An 18,120-nucleotide genomic window follows, 5' to 3' on the forward strand; every position below is an offset into this window, starting at 1 on the left:
ACGTTTAAACCGTTTAAGAATGCTTTTGCTAACTTAAAATATGCTGGTATATTGGTAGTTTCCTTTATTTTTTCAGTCTTGATCTTTTAAAAAGTCACCGGGGTGGGGGGCTGAAAATGCTTAGTGTTTCTTCCCTACTGGTGGCGGCGTCCATGACTGTAAATTTAACAGATCATCAAGTTCAGGACGACAACAAGACTTGGGAAAAGAATTTAATGGTCCTCAGTTAAATACTGTTAAACATTTGATGGTTTTCTCGAAATGACCGTGTTTTTTGCAATTTTTGTATAACATATTGTGTGTATAGTTTATTCAACCTTGTGACCTTTATGTAGTAAATAACTTTCTCATTTGAATACCTGATGTACACATTTAAAAATATATTCAAGTCCCTCCGTAATGAGGGGCTTAAAATCAACTTAAATTGGCGGAGCCGTACAGAGTCACACTCGTATAATATAAGAACATGCATCAAATCTCATCAAAATTTGTCAAAGAACCGCAGTTACACCTAAATATTAATTTATGCAGCAAGTAACACGACCCTGAAAAATGAAGAAACTGCACCGGAATAAAACAAATTCTTGATATAATTTTGTATTGGTATGTGAAACCCATTTTGATTAACATAGGTAAGGCAGTGTGAGCGTTGAAATCTGCAGACAAAGAGATGGACGTGATGAAACTAATAGGTAGGTCTGAAGGGACCGAAGGTGCGTGATCATCATTCAGTGCTTCTTACACTACATTCTATGGCACATATAGAGGATGTCAAAAGTTATTATTCATCGGTGTACAGGTAGAAAGTGTTATAGAGAATGTCAACTAAGTGCCCAAACAAAGAATACACTAACAGTGCCCACCACTAACGTGAAATCATATGCTTCATTTGAAGTCAGTTCTTTTTTCAGACCACATAGCTAACAATTTGAAATTAAGGGGAATGCATCGTTCTTTGGCCGAACAGGATAAATGATAACTTTAATTATTTCTTGGTAAATATATTACTAGTGCTCCGGCATCGCTATTGAGTATTCAGTTGTTCAAGAAGTTCTCTCGTTATATAACCTGAAGGATCCTCATCGGCAAATCCATCCATTACATTCTACAACAAGTCCAGCAATATTAAATTAATTCTTGCATGAAACATGTCACATGTGCAGTTATGGTGACTCAATGGCCTTCCATTTACATGACAGGCCCACTTTCGTAATATACCGGGCTATAGTGAAGCTAGATCGTTAAGGTAAACACAGAATTTGGTATAAAAAGGTAATGTTGTCGCTGTGCTGAAGTAATTAAGCACTACGCAATTAAGACGTATGGGAAAGTGGCTGTATAGATTCACGTTTTCTTGACCTCGGCACTATTTGGAGGTGAGTGGTCAGCTTTACGCCCCGGCCGCTTTATCCCGGTGAAAGAGCCCCCGGTACCCACTGGATAGGAAGATGGATGGACCCCAGAGCCGGTCTGCACGACACAGAGAATTTAACATTTTTGCCCCCACCGGAATTCAAACTCCGATTCCTTGGTTGTCCTGCCCTTAGCCAGTTGCTATACCGACTGCACTATCCTGGCTCTATTACACAGGATTGGGTTCCATTTTCAAATTATAACCCTACAATATCGCCTGGATGTTTTAACATCCCGTTTGTATGTGAAATACTTTCGCCTCCGGATGCCTCTGCATAAATGTATATGCCATGAATTTTATAAAATTACAACCGTCAGTCGTAAAGTGACTTTATCAGACTATGGACAAAGTCCTGAAGCCCAGTAATCCCAAGTGTTATACAAATCGTCAGAACCTTTCGGAATGTACTCGATTTTGTGATTGTATTTCGCTCAGTGGGGGCTGGAGTCAAACTTGGTCCACTGAGTGGCCTATTGTAGCCTGCCCCGTGTGATTATGATGATGGAGAATTTGGTGGAATGAAGATTGGCAGGGGAAACCGAAGTACCCGGAGAAAACCCGCCCCAACTCACTTTGTCCACCACAAATCATACCAGACCGGGATCGAACTCGGGCCGCCGTGGTGGGAAGCCAGCGACTAACCGCTTAAGCTACGGCCCGGCCACTTGTGATTTTATTTGTCTAAATGTAGTTAGCGGCAGTAAGTAAGCAGAGTTGGATGTATACTAGAAGCTAATCCTTGTTGGCAGCCCTGATTTGTTGCCATGGTTACCGTTCAAGTAGCGTAATGGACGGAGGGACATACTTGTCTTAGGAAGTATTTATTGCATTTAGTACTGTTGATTTATTTTTCGGCTCATGTATTTTAAATTAAAATGAGTATTCAAACCTGGCTGCAAAGAAGAAATACCATAAATCGTAGAAGATTCGTAGAACTTAACTCAGATGTTCTTAATATTCCGCCAGCTGGTAAGAGCTTTCTGATTGCTAAGTTTATACTCCAGTATTAATTTATTTTATTTATTTATGGGTTCTTTAATGAAGCTTTCAGCAGCTAGGCCATAAGCGTCACGCCTCAGTTCATTCAGTGTTAGTAATTGTAGTGTGTTCATAGATACGTTGGCATTTTGCTTGAACAATTTGGAAGAGACCGCTGCCAGACGAATACAAACAGCTTGGAGAGGTTATAGAGCGAGATGGAAGCGTGCTGAGGTGCGAGATGAGCTTAGGAGGGAAAAGGTACACTTATTATACAATCAAGGTTGCTTTCACCTAGCCCATGGTACTCTGCAGTCTGGTAGGTGGTTACCAGCATGTATCTACTGATACAAAAACTTTGAATGTCATATAGTATGAGCTGTTTCAAGTAGAGTTTTCCCAAATATTCAGGAAAGTTTGCTTATAATCTGAAAGATGTAGACTCAACACAAACTTCATAACCCTCTAACTTGCACCAGATTTAGTTTCAGCTCAATTTTACAATGAAATGACCATGCCTGTAAGCCTCTTTACTGTACAGTTGTATTCTATGTGGTTGAAACATGTTGTTCAGTTTACATAAAAGCATGGAGTTAATTTTGACCAGTAATTCTGTGAAGCTGCACTGAAGGTTGTATTTTGTGTGATCAACATGACAGCAAGATGCTCAGATACAATATTATTTTTATTTATTTATTTATTTATTTCATATCATATCCATGGATCATTGTACATGATATAGGACAAGTCAGTACTTTANTAGTACAAATAACACTACATAGAAATAACAATATAAGATTCATTACATTATTCAGTACCATAATAGATCACAGTTAATTATTATTGGAGTCAAATTTAAAATCAAAATATTCTTCCAAGGAATAAAACGGGTTCATCAACAAAAATCTTCTTAAAACAATTTTAAAATGTTTAACATCTTGAGCCAGGTTCCTTATATTAGGAGGAAGCCAATTAAAAACCCTAATTCCATGGTAGTATACTCCTTTTGAAATACAGTCAACTTACATATAGGATAATGAATTTATTATTATATCTTGTATTCCTATTATATAACTCGGAATTTAACTTAAATAGATATTTATTATTAACCACGAACATTGCAAGAGAAAATATATACTGAGATTGAAGGGGTAAAATTTCCAGTTCCCTGAACAATTCCCTACGTGAATCTCTGTTCCCAGAGTTCATTATAATTCTAATTGCCCTTTTTTGCAACCTAAAGATATGTATACTATAAGGGGAATTACCCCAAAAAACCAAACCATAGGTCATAATTGAATGGAAGTAAGAAAAGTAAATCATTCTTAATGTACCCTGAGACATGTAAGATTTTAGGGCTCTAATCGCATAACATGCAGAGCCCAATCTAGACATTAACCAATCCACATGTCCATTCCAAGTCAATGTGTTATCAATAATAAGCCCCAGAAACTTAGTATTTGTAGTGTTAACAATCTGATCATCATCATCANTCTAACGGTCACCCAAGGTCCAGGTAACAAACTAAGTTGTTCCTGTCTAAATGCGAAAAGCATGTCAACTTCTTAATGGATGGGTCTCCCTAATAAATCAGTCACTCTATTGAAATGACTAACGTGGAACACAGTGTCCATTAAAGAATATTAAAAGGTTTGGACGGTTACAAGCACCAGCCTTATCAGTCATGCCATAAAATTCCAATTTTGATAGTAATATATCATGATTGACACAATCAAAGGCCTTTTTGAGATCACAAAAGATACCACCAACAAACATACCATTGTTCAAAGCATTTAATACTTCATTAACTAGTTCATATGTGGCTATTTCAGTCATTAAAGAAAACACAAAATATGTGCCATTTTTACCAAGCAGGAATTAATTTTTTAACAACTGTATTTGAGAAACCAGTAGAAAGATATGGGACTAATATGTATGGCAAATTTTGTCATAATCCAAGGTGAGCAAATTTTATATTCAGGTGTGGTGGTTTACCATGCAATGATTGCCCATTTATTTGTGTCATGCTAGATCAAGTCCTGCATCCTTATAGAACTGATATTCAGCTAAATTGCAGAGCACAGTGTGAAGTATTGGGGTAACTTCCAGAACTGAATTGTGCATGCCACATGCTGTTTGTCACACAATGCTTACTTAATGTTACATTACTTTTGTAACGGGTAAAGGCAGAGTTATCCATGTACTTAATCAAGCACCAACCTCTGAAGACAGATGAGGCATTTCTGGCCTCAGCATTAGATGGAAGTGAGTGGTCAGCTTAGTGGCTTGGTCACTTTGCCCCTGGAGAAAGAACCCCAGTATCAGTTACATAGGAAAGCAAAGTGGCTCCCCTAGCCAGTCTGGATGCTATCTCTGCCAGGAATTGAACCCAATTACTTCATCATCCATCCTGTAACCTAATCACTGTCCAAACTGAGCTGTCCTCTGCTGTTATTTTTGATCACCAATTTTAATATTATAACAGCTCATTTTACTGCTAGAGTTGTTTTCATTTATTCAAACTACTTATCTCTCTTAACCATCCTTATGTTTCAGCGGAAATGTTATAGTCATTTGAGTGAACATTGAGCAACTAATGGGCGTGTTATTTTCTTAGATATGTAAGGTAAATTTGTCCCAGTGCTTAACTAATTAAGCGCTATACCATGAAGGTGTATGTGGGAGTGGGTATATAGATCCACGTTTTCTTCACCTAGGCACTAGTTGGAGGTGAGTGGTGAGTTTCACGCCCCTGCCACTTTACCCTCGGGGAAAGAGCCTCCTGTACCCATTGGATAGGAGGCTGGGTTGACCCCAGAACCAGTCTGGATGACATGGAGAAGAGATGTCGGGGAAACAATTTTCATTGGAGACTGAGAACAGCTATTTTGGGAAGATCTACATAAGGGTTCTAATGCTGCTATAAGTGGAATATGGTAGTGTTGCTGTAATTATGATTTTGTAATCTGATCAGGTACAGCTGCAAAACCTCTGAGGTCTAGTGGTTTGAACTTGTCTGAGATTTTTTACTCTTGAACCCATAGAAGATATCTTTTATGGACAGTATTCCAGAATCTTATTACATGAGATACTATAATTCTTTGATTTTTTTTAGGCTGCAGTAACCATACAAAGGAAAGTGCGCCACTGGCTGCATACTCGGGCAGAGAGGCAAGAATGCAAGCCCTGCCACCCAGTGAACAGAATTAGTGAAAGGAGGCTGCAACAGCTGCAGTTGGAAGTGAGCAGGTGAGAACCACTGTACCATCCCCATGGATATGGTACACACTTGACACTGTACAGAACTATTAAGCTTATTTTGGACTCTATCCATCTTCTGGTATATAAGACAAAAACCATAACGTTTTGGAGACTGGATCTGTCTCCGTCCTCAGGGGGATGGGGCAGGATAAATAAGCTTAATAGTTCTGTACAGCATACACCATCGTCAGAATCCTTTCAAGTCTACATATGACACTGTATTGCAGAACATGTTATTTTCCCAGGTGGAAGGAAGACCATCAGAATATCAAGTTTCCAGGAATGAAGCAAATGCTTGACGTGCATCTCCAAGTGCAAAATAGGCTTACAAGCTTCTATTGTCATGTCAGCGAGGGAATAAGGCGGCAGCAACATGAAGAAGCAAGATGTGCACAACTTGAGGCCCTCTCCATGCTGATGAATGGTGAGTAACTGCTGTGAGTCTGTGTGAGATTTGAGATTTTCACAGTGCTGGCTGTGAAGTTACCTGTCTTGTCAAGTGTTACACCACGTGGTTCTCCACTAGTACATCACAGAATGGAAGGGTTTAAGTTGTCTCCCTTATTGTTATGAATCTCACTGTTCAGCTTCATCAGTTTTGGTGATCCTTGAATATGTTTAGCATGCAGTTGATAAATGAATATTAGTTTTCAGAGTTTGCCTCCTACACTGAGGGATTGTTACTTTATATGAACTGGTTCATAATGAGATCTACTGGTTGGCATTTGTGGTGCCAGTGATGAACAGGTTCATGGTGGCATCCACTGGTTAGCATGTGTGGTGCCAGCGATGAAGTGGCTCATCATGGCATCCACTGATTGGCATTTGTGGTAGCAATGATGAACTGGTTCATTGTGGGAGTCACAGGTTGGCATTTGTGGTGCCAGTGCTAAACTGGTCCATGGTGGCATCCGCTGGTTGTCATTTGTGGTGCCAGTGACAAACTGGTTCATTGTGTGATTCACCAGTGGGCATTTAATCTATGCATGTTTCGATCATATTTGGTCCAGGAATTTGAAACGCATTAATGAAAGTACATTCAAACAGTGTTTGTGTGAAATGGCTAGAAAGTCAACATTGTTAAGAATGCCATCTGGAATTATCTCTGGCTTAAGAAATCACTAAAATACATGAAGGCAAAGAAGTTGAGTCGCTCATGTCTGCACCAAGGACCACCAAGATGTATTAGATGTACGAGGGGGTACCCAAAAGAAACCGAACTAATTTTTTTGTGGGCAGAGCTTTTGTAGTACTGCGTTTTGCCGCTATGAGCGCATAGAGCTAACATTCCTGAGTCAATAAGCCGACTACCATTGCTTCAGAAGGTAAGGACTAGTTTCGGCAGAGTTTATAGTGACAACTGTTTTGTGTGATCGTCGTTTTTGCAATGGCTGATTTTCGTGAACAGCGTGCAGCGGTGAAATTCTGCTTTTTGCTCAGGAAAAGTGGAACAGAAACTCTTGAAACGTTAAAAACGGCATACAAGGACGATGCTATGGGGAAAACTCAAGTGTCTGAGTGGTTTTCCCATTTCAAAAATGGTGAAATGTCAATTGATGACAAACCTCGTTCTGGTCGTCCTTCCACGGCCCGAACACATGAAAATTTGAAAAAATTCGTGAAATCATCAAGGAAGATCGACGACGGACCATTGAAGAAATTGTGGAGCTGTCGGGAGTGACTTGGAGCTCAGTGGCCAGATTTGTGGCAGTCGGGTGACTGGTTTTTCCATCATGACAATGCCTCTGCTCACACAGCCCTGTCTGTACGACAATTCTTGACCAAAAATGGTATGATCCCTGTTCCTCACCCTCCATACTCACCCGACCTTGCCCCGTGCAATTTTTTTTTGTTTCCTCGAATGAAAAGAGACATGAAAGGAAAAAACGACGGAGGCGCTGTCAAGCATCTCAAAAGATGAATTTAGACAATGTTTTGAAAAATGGAATAAAAGACTAGACATGTGTATTAGTGTAAGTGGAGAGTACTTTGAAGGGGATTGAAGGTTTGTTTTTAAAATTTGAATAAATAAGTTAAAAAAAATAAGTTCGGTTTCTTTTGGGTACCCCATCGTATAAGCTTGACATATTATTAGCCTCAGTACTAGATTGAAGTAAGTGGTTAGCTCCACACTTTTCTCTGAGGAAAGGGCCCCCATCACTCTCTGAACATGGGGCTTTGACCCTAGGGCCATTCTAGATGCTATGGACAATAAGAAAGCTCTGCTCATTCTATTGAAGGTAACTTTATCACAGAAGAGAATGTGGCCCATTTTATTAAATGGTTGTTGAATATGGCAGGTTTTCCTTTTTAATGTTGGATTTGAGGTTCACACAGCAGTATTATTATTATTATTCTTATTAGAGGGGGTGGGTTTCCCCATGCACTTAGACCAGTTATTGGTCCATTGTGTATCCCCCTTTAATTTCTACTGTCGCCATACCCTACCGGTACTGGTGCGTGCTATCAGCCCCGTTCAGCCAACGAGGTCGGCCCTCGGTACCTGATATTTCCCCCATCGACCAGAGGCATTGGAAACTACTTGGGCGGGACACTTGTTGCCTAATTTAACTCAGAGGTCTCCTAGAGACATGCCGTAAATCTAGGACATGGGACCCATGACTTAAAGTCCCTCCTGGAGGACTTGTTCCCTGAATTTTTCCGCCCTTAAAAATTCCACGACCTCCGCCGTGTTTGAACCCGCGTACCTTGAGTCATGAGGTGGGAACGTTACCCCTAGACTACAGAGGCCGCTTCACACAGCAGTAAGTATGAGAGTACTATCTTCTCTGATGTAATGCTGTGTAGTCTGGTAGAAGTCCGCAGATATTTTACAAGAATGTAGTGTCTCCGTCTTCAGGGTCAAAGAATGAGTCAAGTAAGAAATCAGTAAGAAGCAGCAGGGGCAAGAATTTCCCCTTGATCACGTCCAGACCGGTTCTGGGGCCCACCAAGCCTCTCAACCCCTGGGTATCTGTGGCTTTTTCTGTTGATAAAGTGGTTGAGGCGTGAAGCTGACCACCCACCTCCATCTTCCTGCTGTAGTACTTAATTAGTTAAGCACAGGGACAACTTTACCTGTTTTATTTTAACGCTGTTTGATAATTCAATTGTAATTCTCATCATTTGTTATGTAATTTGAATGATGCCTTGATGACTACATTTAATGCCATCTCCCATGAATAATACACACAAATATTCAATCATAGAACTTCTCTTTTACATAGTACAATGCTCTTCATATATAAAGGTAAAAAATGATGTCCCTTTGCATAATTAATTAAGCACTATGCCATGAAGACATATGGGGAAGTGGAGGTATAGATCCACCATTCTCCACCTCAGTATTAGATGGAGGTGAGTCAGCTTCATGCCACTATCACTTCACTCCCACGGAAAGAACCACCAGAACCCGTTGCATCTGAGGTTGGGTAGGTCCCAAGTTTGGTATGGACACCGTGGAGAAGAGAAAAACTTACATTGCCAGGAATCAAACCCTGGCCTTCCAGCCCATCATTATATCAACTGAGATATCCTGACTCCTAAGGCTGCACCATAGCTCAAGCGGTTAGTCACTGGCTTCCCACCACAGCGGCCTGGGTTTGAGCCCGGGTCTGGTCAAGTGGGATTTGTGGTGGACAGATTGGCGCTGGGGTGGGTTTTCTCCAAGTACACTCAACTCTCGATTATCTGGGATAATGGTGGGGATGGAAATCACGATTAATCGAAAACCTGGTTAAGACAAATTTTATTAAAAGTAGTACTGTAATACTATACCTTCATAATACTATAGGCCTACCTGTATTTAAATTTATTCAACCTCATTTTTATGTCATCTCATGGCCTATTTAATACCTTTTTTACATTACACTGAAGTATGAATTAATTATTTCAATCACAGTGTTCAACAACATCCAACACTTTTTACAAATATTCACACTTAACACTTAAAAAATTTGATATTGTCGTTTGCTTTTTCGCGGCATTTTCCTTTTTACGCATATCCGTACGAAGCCTACGTAATATTAGCTTGTCACTTAATAAACTCTTCTCTTCACTCTCAAGATAGTCTAGTAAGGATTCCAAATGATTAAGAGCAGCACCATGTGATATTTTCTTACTAGCAGCACTGTCCACCTCTTCCTCATTCTCACTTTCTTCCCGCTCTTCTGGCTGCACCCCCACTTAACTTACGATTTCGTCACTGCTTAACATTTTGAAGCCTGGTTCACATGAGTTACTGTTGAATACTTACCACAATACGCTTCCTTTTACACCCTGACATTTTGCTAACACACTTGAAGATCGATACAAAGAGACTAATTGGAGAGGTATATCTGTCCTTGAAACTTTCCACAAATCCTCGCATTCTTCCACCCCTACCCTAGAACATTGTGTTAGTATAATGGGACCAAAAAATGCTGAACTTGGTTCACACTAGTGCGAAAATAGCGTTACAACTCACCATGTGAAACAAAAGTGAATGAATATTAAACAACATATAAGCCTCAAAAAAGCCCCGGTTAAGCCACAAACCGGTTAATCCGCCCCTGGATAATCGAGAGTTGAGTGTACTTTGGTTTCCCCTGCCAATCTTCATTCCACCACATTCTCCATCGGCATAATCACCCAGGGCAGGCTACAATATGCCAATCAATGGCCGCCGTGCCGAGTGGACCCAGTTGGACTCCACCGCTCACTAAGCGAAATTATCCTGACTCCTGGAATAGCCCTCTGGGAACACTGAAGCTGGCATTTCTGTGGTTAAGAATGCACGTCAGTGAACTAGGACAAGTTGAATTCCCCTAAGTACTCGAGATTCCGCAGTGGAAAAAAATGTAGATTGTAAAGAAAACATGTACTCTTGTAGATGGTTGAATATATCAGGGCATTCTGCTGCATCCATCTTCAGTGCAGAACACTTGTGTGTCAGTAACCATCTGTGATAGTACACACTATCACAACACAGTGGACCACAATATGAATACTGCATATTTTCTTACAGAAATGCCAGCTCTGTCGCAGAATGAGGATGTGGATATCAGTTGGTACAGCTGTTGCCTTCCATTTGCTGCTGCAGCACGGCTTGCTCACAAACGGCAGTTGCAGTCTGTGCATCCTCTCTGGCGACATAAACTTAAGTCATAGCTGTGTGTTGTTCTCATGAAAAGGAGACACACCTGTCATTACAAAATAGGGTTGCATGCTGAAGTTATACTGGGTGATTCACGAAGTTTTACCCTGGCTTATGGTACATATTCCTGGGGTCATTTCCCGCAAAATTTCCTTATAAACTTGTGGTCGATTTTCAATAGTTACAGAGTAACAATAGATTTTCAAAACACATCATTGTGAATGCAGCGCTATGCTTCAGCGTGGGCAACCATATGTTCCAGTCAGCTATGTCAGCAGATAAGGTATACCAGTTTGAATGTTGCGCGTAGGTAGATAGAGCGGTTCATATGCATGCGACGCATTGTGTTGACATGCAGGGAGACATTTTTGAAAATCTTATGTAAATCCACTCATCTTCTAAAGCACTACAGTTTAAAGGAAACAGATTGATAGAAGGGTGTGATATGCAACCATTGGTATGTTTACAGAATGGGATGCTGAAAATAATTTTGTAACACAAAATCGATGAAAAATGTTGCACAATGCAAAATTAAGAAATTGGAAAAAAAATTGGTTTTAGATTGCTTCTTTCCTAAATCATTAACGATTTAAAAAGGTTTGGATTGTATTTCTAATTTGTTTTGACTGAAATTCAAAGGAAAAAAGATTTTTTGCCAGTTTTCAAATTACTGTATCTCTTTAATTATGAGTTGGATACCATTAGTATATTAACATATTTTGTTCCAAATTACCTCAGGAATGCCCTCCCTAAGTGGGGGTAAAACTTCTTGAATCACCCTGTATTTACTTACATATGTGGTGTGACAAAAAATATGATACAGTAAAACCTGTATAAAATGGAACTGAACAGGACCACATTTTATCTCTGCTACATCCAGGTTCCAGTTTATACAGGTATCTGAATGTAAGGTTCTTTGTGGTTACATTGCTACTACCATGTGGTTGGCAGCAATTGTGCCCACATTTCTGAGGTACAGTCTGTCTCCATCCTTGTGGCCAACTTAGACCATTTATGTGGATACAGCATGTATGTACCTCCAAAATGTCAGCAGTACTGCCTACCACAACACACTGTTAACAACCCATGAACAGAATTGACATCAAAGTCATGTATTCACATCTGCAATTTTTCTTTTTGAGCCAAAGTTCTGTTTTAGAGTACTGAAAGGATTATGAAAGCCTAGAGCCTAGTAAAGTTGCCTTTCAAGATGAAACAATAAGTACAACTCAAACATTTAAATGGAATTTTGGAGATCAGTTTCTCTGCCTTTCACATGTCTTGTCAGTGCAGAATTTCTGGCCAGAGGCTACATGGCTGTGTCACCAGTCCTCAGATCTAGCTCAATGTGATTTCCTGATTCAGAAACTCAGGTTAGTGCCAGGACTCTGTTCAAGTTATGGCAGTTCAGGATGTTACCATGATGCATTTTTTAGTTCTGTGGTGCTGTCCAGGCACTTCTTTTAAAGACACTTATGTAAAACATAAAATGTCTTGTTTAATTTCTGATCTCTGAGGTGGAAGTATTGGCCTCTTTAAGTAGTTACTATAGGATTCTGACGATGGTGTATAACACACAGAGATATTGGGTTTTCGGACTTTATCCATCGTCCTGGTTTTTAAGATAACTAAGAAAAACACACGATCCAGTTTCCGAAACGTCGTGTTTTTCTTAGTTATCTTAAAAACCAGGACGTTGGATAAAGTCCGAAAACCCAATATCTCTGTGGCCTCTTTAAGTATGTGTGTTTATGAGCTGTTTGTATTTCAATTCTGCATCTAAAAAATGTAATGCTATTGTTACATAATGAGAATGGCTTCATATCATGATTTGTGATTAAATGATACAATGTTTAATATGGATATAAAACAAATAAACTCCGGGGCCTGTAGTCCGCAAGTGAACTATACCGACTGAGCGACCGCCGCTTGTCGGCGAAGTTAGTGCCAACTTTAGCAGATAGAGGGTGTCACGTGGTCAGTGCAACAGATCCCCCACCAGCGTTAATTTCTAGACTGGATTAATATGGATATCTCTAATGGAAATATGTTATTCATTCAGGTTTGTCCAACCTCAGGTGTCTTAAACGTTTATGATGTGATATCTGTGATATACTACATTTCAGTAAGGCATTTTAGATTCAGGTAGAATGTTTGCTTTTGAAGGAAATTCAGAGGTAATTTCTTCTGATAGAGATGAGTGAAGTGATACTGGCTAAGTAAATTCTAACAAACTTCATGGAGATGAGTCCTTCTTGAAAAGTTGCAAATTGTGCAGCAACTCAAGGACCTAAAGGTTCAATACTGTTCTCACGAGAGCCCTCAGGTGATCCCTATCATAAGCCAGATTGATCCAGTCCATACCACCACATCCTGCCTCTCTAAGATCAAGTTTAATAATATCCACCCACCTACATCTTCGTCTTCCTGGTGGTCTCTTTCATTCTGGCATTTCCATCAATATCCTATATGCATATCTCTTCTCCCCCGTTCGTGCTACATGCCCTGCCTATCTCATCCTCGACTATATCACTGTAATTCACTTCCATCTGCAACGTGAGGACGCGCCATGCCGTGGTGGCATGGGACCCACCAAACATGGGGCTAAATTAATTTTTAAAAGCGGATGTAAGTGCTCGTGTTTGTTCGGTAGTATGTACTATCGGGTACTATTTTACCGATATGGGTATGGCAATTGTAATAGGCCCATTACTAGTCGCGGATAGATGGCAGCATCATATTGCGTGACGTTATGGCGGAATGTTCCCGGCCAATAAGATTTTATTCTGGTGTATTAGGCGTAATAGGTCAAATAGGTTATAGTTTTTTATTTGCTTTCGTGCAATGTAATTGTAAGACGTTGACGTTTTGTATTACGAGAACTACTGAACACGAAGTGGTATGAAATATAGTGTTGAACAAAGGGTTTTCATGTACGATACTTTTGTGAAGTATTCTTCATGGAGGAAGTGTTGTCGAAAGTTTCACAGAAAATATCCAGAAATAACAGTACCATGTAAAGCAACAATATACAAAATGGTCGGAAAGGTTCATAAAACGGGCTCGGTTCTGGACAAAAAGAAAAGTCGTAAACGACGTATTTTGACTGAAGAAATGCTGGATAAGATTGGTGCTCGATTAGAAGCCAGCCCCAATGTATTGTTGCGTCACGTGGCCCTTGAATTCGGAGTGTCTAGAAGCACAGTTTGTGTGGCAAAGAGGCTTTTAAAGCATCATTCTTACGGAAATAAGGCAACCGTGCCTGCAGATTACAGAACATCTCCCCGGCGGTGTCAAATTAAGGGAAAAGAGCGAGGTGCATGACAGTAAATTTACTGGTTGTTGATTTGAACTAGGCCAAGGTCATCTCTAGTTATGGGCCCAAATCTTCATCATGTTCATGCACCATAGATAGTTTTCTCTTTCCAAAAAAATGCGTCCCCATTTTTTTTAATAAAGATCGGAAACCAGATTATTTGCTAATTAAATTAATGCGGTTGAAAACCATTCAACAAATAATTTCTGTGTGTTGACATCTTACTGACTCAAATTTTATCTCCAAAAATGGCCTTCCCCAAATGATTGTGTCCAACTGCAAAGAGAGATAAATACTTTTCCATTAACAAAACTTCCCCTGCTGAGACAGTGTATTAATTTGAAGATGTACACTTTGTTATATAACCAATGAAGTGCCTGAATATGTATCTCAGATTCCTAAGAAGCCACGTGAGATGTGAAGAAGGTCTTAAAGTGTGATGTGTTTTCAGTAATCTGAACTTACCTGTACTATGCATCTTACAGGACTGTACCTAATACAAAATGCTTTGCCAGGAAATGTGAATATTGATTTCCATTGTAAGTGGTAATTCGTGGGCAAGGTTGGCATCTATGAATAGCTACATATGGAAATGCCATGCAACTGTAAAGGCAAAATATCATGGACCTTTAAGCTGTAGGCATTATTCAATTCAATTCAATTCAATTTTATTTCATCCATGAATCATTATACATGATATGGGACAAGTCAAAGATTAATATTAATACTAATACTAAATAGTAATAAGAATATAATAATACAGAAATAGTATGCCAAATTATAATAAATAATAATAATAATAATAATAATTTTAATAATAATAATATAGTAATACAGAGATAATAATATGAAAGTATAATTAGTCTTGAAAACAGTTTCTGTGGTCTTAAATCCTCCATATGTCCTATTGTACCTTTACTGGTGGTAATGCCTATGGAGATTTGATGGAATGAGGATAAAATGCTTATGTGAGAGAGAACTGTTGGGGACTGAAAGCCTTAGAACAATTGAACTGTAATGTGTGTGGGTAGAACAGAAACTTAAATTATAATTCTACAACCATTCCAAATGTATGCCAATATTAAAGAAAATGGTGTAAAATAACTATATTTATGATTTGCCTTTGCATTATAACATGCAAAACAATATCTGGAATCCTTGGAATTACTGGATTTTTGGAGTTAGTGCTTAATCCTATATTCTAAACAACATGAACACATCATTCCAGAAACTGAATCTGTTTCTGCCATCAGGTGAGTGCCAAAGTCAATAATGTTGAAGCTATACTTCATCTCCATATGTCTTCATGGGTTGGTACTTAATTAGGCACAAGGATAACTTTAACTTTATAATATTAAGTGCAGCACCCAGTGGGAAGACCTAGGTATACGTGTAGATGAGAGACTATTAAAATGGATCTTAGAGAAATAGGATGGGGCTAGGGGAGGTGAAGGGTAAAAAGGTAAAATTGTCCCTGAGCTTAACTAATTAAGCACCACGCCATGAAGATGTATGGGGGGAGTAGATGTATAGATCCACATTTTCTTGACCTTTGCACTAGTTGGATGTGAGTAGTAAATTCCATGCCCCATCTGCTTTACCTCCGAGGAAAGAGCCCCTGGTATCTATTGTATAGGAGACTATGTGAGCCCCAGAGCTGGTCTGGACAATGTTGAGAAGAGAAGATTCTTGACCGTACCGGGACTCAAACTCTGACCCTTTGGTTGTCCATCCTATAGGCAGTTGCTATACCAGCAATGGACTAGATTCATCTGGCTCAGGATCAAGATCAGTGATGACCATGGTAATGAACTTCCAGGTTCCATAAAATGTTGTAAATTTTTTGAGTGGCTGAGCAACTGTTGGCTTCTCAAGAAGGACTCCACTCCATGTAGTTAGTTTGTTATAATATTAAATACAGTATCTAGTATTATACATACAAAAATTCTGTCCCAGCAAAATGCTTATTAACCCTTAAACTCCACTGCAGAACCACTTGCCAGAGATGCGAAGGTTGCTTGGGAGTAAATGTAGGTACATAGAGAAACCCACCAATCATAGATATGGATAACATGACAGCCTGTTGTTTCCCATGAGTATATTACTCGTACATTGATACCATCTACTGACAGAAATGCTGTTCAGAGTGATGAGCTGGTATGTATGACTGTGGTAGTATTAATATAAGTGTGCTGAACTCACATAATTGGCTTATGGCACGGAAAAGCTTGAACACAATAAAGCACAGATACAAAGCTTCATTGCCTTACATGCAGTAGATTCAGTCCTTTGATACTCAAGTTTAATTTTCTGTATTTTTAGCACATGTGATATGCTGGTTGTCGATACTTTGTAGGATGTTTCCTGTGAAGACTGCAAGATACTGAAGTGTTTTTGTTTGACGTGCATTGCCACTGTTGAACATTCGAATAGTATACAGTGTTGCAGTTGTCACTATAATTAGTGATACAAATCTAGTTTTGGAGTAGCACTTCCTATATCATCTGTATATCCCACAGCATAATAATTACTTTCTTTGAGACACCAGAAAATTGCAGTCCAGCACTAGACTCCACAGCAGGGGTTATGTCCCAATAGCATTTTCACCATCTTCCTGCCTTCTGGCTAGGAGTGAATCCACTTAGAGATGGTAGTCTCAGCACTATTGCTTCAAAATAGGATTATGAAATATTCCTTTTATGTTAATGATGGCTTCCAAGTTTATTTACTCCCTAATGTATTCTCTGTGCATATGGCCACATTGTGAAGTACAGGTTCAACAGATACACCAGAACAAAAGACAGACTGGTTTCCATGTATGGAATAATTCCTAAATATGTGTAAACATATGTCTATCTACCAGTTTCTTCAACTTCATAAGAATAACACAATGACAGAATGATATGCCTTAGTATCAGTATGGTGGGCCTTCATAATGTTGTGTGTAAGTTTTATTTCTGCCTGTTTCCATCCTGTATGAATATGTCCATACACTAAACAGGCTTCAAATAAAATGCAGGTTCGATTCTGCGTGTATATGCTGACTCATGTGTTGCAGAGCACCATTATAGTCTGCTTTGCTGATACTGATTTAAACTGCTTGAAAGCACCAATTGCTGATTGTAATACCAAGAACAAGTGTCAGTATGCATAATATGAAGTGATCATGATATTTACCTGGGTTTTATCTTCTTGGGTATAAATCTTTGTACTCGATTGAAAGTCGAGACATTTCTGTGGAACATGTCACCGCCATCTTCAGGGCATGAAGCAGGTTTCTTGGCTTATTTGACCCTGAAGATGGAGGTGACATGTTCCTGTGGAATATCAGTTGACTCTGAGTAGACTACACAGCGTTACATCCCAGAAGATAAACTCTCCATAACTACCGTGAGAAACTCTAATCCCAGGTGATATGCCAGTCACAGAGGAACAGCAGCAACACCACCAGCATTATTACAAATTAAATGAATTTGATCAAAATTTAGGGCATTTGCAGGGCTCCCTGGTTCAGTGGGTTGTGCATTGCCTTTATAATGCTGTGTAATTTGTATCAGGTTTGGGAGACTATTTGAGCAGAATGGTAAGGTGTGAAATTAGTGAAAGGATGTAGAAGGTTGACACCTTCTGGATTTTCCATTAGTTACACTTAGTGCAACAGATAAAAAGCCTTAACAATCTGAAAGTTTCAACAGATTTGTCATACTGGACCTTACTCCAGCCTCAAATTTTAACTGATGTTTACAAGTTATCTGGATATAGCAAATTTATGATGTAAGTGTCAACACTTTTTTCTGCTTCCTGGTTCAAAACAAGCATATCTAAGGATCATCAAAGTAACAGTGATGAAATCAGAATTACAACACTGGTCATGTCAAAATGATACACTTTGTGAATATACCTCTGTACCAAATACATTATTAATATAGTGAAATGATTCTATGGTTAAATACAAAATGCAAATATATGCAAAACTAAGATTTAGTCTTCCATGTTACATACTATTCAGCCACTAGA

General features: G+C 39.2%; 1 protein-coding gene across 2 annotated transcripts; it reads left to right on the forward strand.

The window, feature by feature from the left end:
- Nucleotides 1–2,171: 2,171 nt before the first annotated feature.
- LOC111874275 (IQ calmodulin-binding motif-containing protein 1-like) lies at nt 2,172–10,948 on the forward strand. Of its 2 annotated transcripts, none has more exons than XM_023869636.2 (5): nt 2,172–2,383; nt 2,529–2,653; nt 5,508–5,641; nt 5,881–6,077; nt 10,659–10,948. In XM_023869636.2, exons 1-5 carry the CDS (start codon nt 2,290–2,292, stop codon nt 10,799–10,801), a joined length of 693 nt encoding a protein of 230 aa, XP_023725404.1. In that variant the 5' UTR covers nt 2,172–2,289; the 3' UTR covers nt 10,802–10,948. The 2 variants fall into 2 exon arrangements, with proteins under 2 accessions (XP_023725404.1, XP_023725405.1); XM_023869637.2 differs by having other exon boundaries at nt 5,899–6,077.
- Nucleotides 10,949–18,120: the final 7,172 nt, after the last annotated feature.

This window comes from Cryptotermes secundus, unplaced genomic scaffold (genome assembly GCF_002891405.2).
Source record: "Cryptotermes secundus unplaced genomic scaffold, Csec_1.0 scaffold1679, whole genome shotgun sequence".
Classification (NCBI taxonomy): domain Eukaryota; kingdom Metazoa; phylum Arthropoda; class Insecta; order Blattodea; family Kalotermitidae; genus Cryptotermes; species Cryptotermes secundus.

What these genes read in the sequence shown, in the direction of transcription:
- LOC111874275 (XM_023869636.2), top strand. Translation starts at nt 2,290, where the DNA reads ATGAGTATTCAAACCTGGCTGCAAAGAAGAAATACCATAAATCGTAGA. An exon ending in ATGAGCTTAGGAGGGAAAAG is followed by an intron (nt 2,654 to 5,507) that starts GTACACTTATTA and finishes GATTTTTTTTAG; the next exon opens with GCTGCAGTAACCATACAAAG. An exon ending in CTGCAGTTGGAAGTGAGCAG is followed by an intron (nt 5,642 to 5,880) that starts GTGAGAACCACT and finishes ACTGTATTGCAG; the next exon opens with AACATGTTATTTTCCCAGGT.